The sequence below is a fragment of the Loa loa genome (genome assembly GCF_000183805.2).
Source record: "Loa loa unplaced genomic scaffold supercont3.97, whole genome shotgun sequence".
NCBI lineage: Eukaryota > Metazoa > Nematoda > Chromadorea > Rhabditida > Onchocercidae > Loa > Loa loa.
Window position 1 is genome coordinate 15,499 of NW_018108277.1, and position 3,067 is coordinate 18,565.

At 22.6% G+C, this 3,067-nt stretch overlaps 1 protein-coding gene across 1 annotated transcript in view; it reads left to right on the forward strand.

Annotated features, from left to right (window-relative positions):
* LOAG_17578 (hypothetical protein) overlaps positions 1-3,067 on the forward strand; it is a gene marked incomplete at both ends in the record, with an annotated part of 16,949 nt that overhangs the window by 8,961 nt on the left and 4,921 nt on the right. Inside the window, 4 exons of the mRNA XM_020450238.1 lie at positions 199-382; positions 978-1,223; positions 1,394-1,513; positions 2,390-2,669. Coding sequence (XP_020306104.1) covers positions 199-382; positions 978-1,223; positions 1,394-1,513; positions 2,390-2,669 — 830 coding nt within the window. The remainder of the gene's footprint in view (positions 1-198; positions 383-977; positions 1,224-1,393; positions 1,514-2,389; positions 2,670-3,067) is intronic.

A 3,067-nucleotide genomic window follows, 5' to 3' on the forward strand; every position in this document is an offset into this window, starting at 1 on the left:
TTATTATTATTATTATTATTATTATTATTATTATTATTATTATTATTATTATTATTATTATTATTATTATTATTATTATTATTATTATTATTATTATTATTATTATTATTATTATTATTATTATTATTATTATTATTATTATTATTATTATTATTATTATTATTATTATTATTAATCGGCGAATTAAATTATTTGCAGCAATGTGATAATCAATCGCAATTGTTTCAAAAATCCTCAAGCAGCATATGAAATAGGCAGCGAACTTGGTGAGCATGCTAAATGGATCGATGCTCGAGAAAATAATTGGGGTTATCCAAGACCTGAATTATTTATGCATCGAATTTTTGATCAATTCAATCGTTATACATTAGCTACTATTGAAGTATGCTTATTTGGTAATATAAATAGAAAAGAAAAAAATTTCAAAGCAATAAAAATAAATTAAAATAATAGTTGTAATTATTTTCTTTTTTGTTTATTACTCATACAATTATTACTGATACTATTCATTTTCCTAATTTCAGTAATTATTTCAGTCATCTGTTTGTCCTTTACTTTTATTTATTTTTGACAGAAAAAAAGGTTTATTAAAAAAGAATTTTATTTTTATTTTTAATATATATATTTACAAAATAAATTCAAAAAGGGAATACATTTCATATGTAACATTTCGTAATTTTTTTTCACTTTGTCATACTTTCAAGCAATTTATTTCCTTATTTTTTGTGCTGTAAAAAATATGAAAAAAATTTTTTCACAACCACAAAGAAGTTCCGGAAGTAATGTTTTTTCTTCCCTGAAAAAATTCCGGAAAGAATTTTCCTTTATTTCTGAAAAAAGTATGCGAGAAGTAATTTTGTAAATAAAACGAGAAAAAAAATAGGTTTTAAAGAAAAAATTTTAATCACATCGAAATAAATTTAAACAATTATATTTTCAAGAGAAAAGAAAAAAAAAATGAAGTGATAATTTTACAGGTAAATCCATTTGCTGCTGTATGCAATCAACGAAGACCTCATATTACTACCGTACAACAATATTATCGTTCATTTCGGAAAGATAGTGAACCATACATTTTAGGTGGTACCATTTGGGAGAATCAAGATTTAGGAAAAGGCTTATATACAGTCATAGATGATTTGAATATCGTACCTGGAGCACGTCTTACATTATCACCAGATACTGTATTACAATTTAACAACGGTTTAGGAATGTTAGTTCAGGTAATATTTTTAAGTTGATCATATATTTTTAAATTATAGTTTATAACATGTGATGAAATAATCTAAACAGTGATTTAAGTTAAAATAAATCCTCATTTCGAATATTTTACAATTTTAAATTTTACAGTATATTTAATATATTTGGCATTTTTTCATCAAATTTATTTTAGGGTGAATTAGTCCGAGCAGAGTTGCATTCTTCTGATGAAATGGTAAAATTCACAAGTGCACCGTTTATTTTGCCTCATCCATCGAATATTCGTTTAGTGGACGAAAATAATAACACTGCTGTTAGTATTTACTATTATGTTAAATATAATTTACTTAATACTGTATCAAGTTACTGTACCAATACTGCATCAGGTTACTATACAATATTACCGCATTATCCAAAATTAAAATATTGAATAGAGGATATAACAATATGTATATAACAATTATTTGTTAAATAATATAACAATTATTGATATAATATAGCGATATAACAATTATTTTATAATAATATAACGATATTTTATTATAATATAGCGATGTAACAATTATTTTATAATAATATAACGATATTTTATTATATAATGATATAACAATTATTTTTGAAATATAAAGTTGTAAAAAAATACAACATTAAAATGATTATCGTATATAATTACTGTAGCTCAACTAACCACATGTTTATCAATTAGAAATTATTTCAGTAATTCCATTAATAAGAGCTATTATATTAAATCTGAATACTGTATTACGTTGAAATGATGCAGATCACTATTTGAATAATGAATATATCACTCCTTACTAATTACCTTGATATGTTATACTTATTAATTGATGAAAATAGCGGTATTAGTATTAGCAATGAATTTCGTCTATAATTACTGCAACTTAACTTATCAAATATTCATCGATTACAAATTATTTCTGTAATCCCTCCAGGAAGACCTGTTAAATTCTAAATACTCTATAAGTTTGCAAATGCCATGCTATTGTATTACGCTAAAACAGGAGAATTACTACTTAATCAATATTTCCTAATTAATAACTTGATATATTATACTGTCAATCAATAAAACTGACAGTATTAATATTAATAATGTTGTAATTAGTGCTAAGTTATCAAATATTTATCCTAATTATTTCTCTCTCCTCATTTATAATTAAATTTTTTTTAGATATTTGCTGGTCGTTTAGAAGTATATGTTAACAATCAATGGGGTACAATATGTAATCGTAGTTGGACCAAAGAATTGGCATTATTAGCATGTAACCAACTTGGCCTTATAATGGATCCGGAATATCATGAAAATTGGCAAATATTTCCGGAACGGGGTGAATTGCCAATAGTAATGGATAATATTCGCTGTGAAGAAAATGAATATGATATAACAAATTGTCGACATGATGGCATTAATCATAATATAGTAGCATCATGTGAATCAACAAATGTTGTTGGTTTGTTTATTTGTTTTTACTTTTAATTTTTATTATTTTTAAATTATAAAAAACAAATGAGTAAAGTGAGTTAATGTATGACATATTGATTTTTTCCTTTTTTTTACATTTTAAAGTTTGATAATTTTCAACAATTAATTCTTGATTTTTTGTTGGCAAATTTTGATTTTCTCTTTTTTTAGTCGTTTCAACTTTTTTTAAATTTTAACTTAACTTTAACTTGTATCATTGTATGCGAGCAAATAAGCAAAATGAATTTGTATTTTTATTATTTTTTATTTTTCACTATTATTATTGCTATTATTATTTATATTATTATTACTATTATTATTATTATTATTATTATTATTATTATTATTATTATTATTATTATTATTATTATTATTATTATTATTATT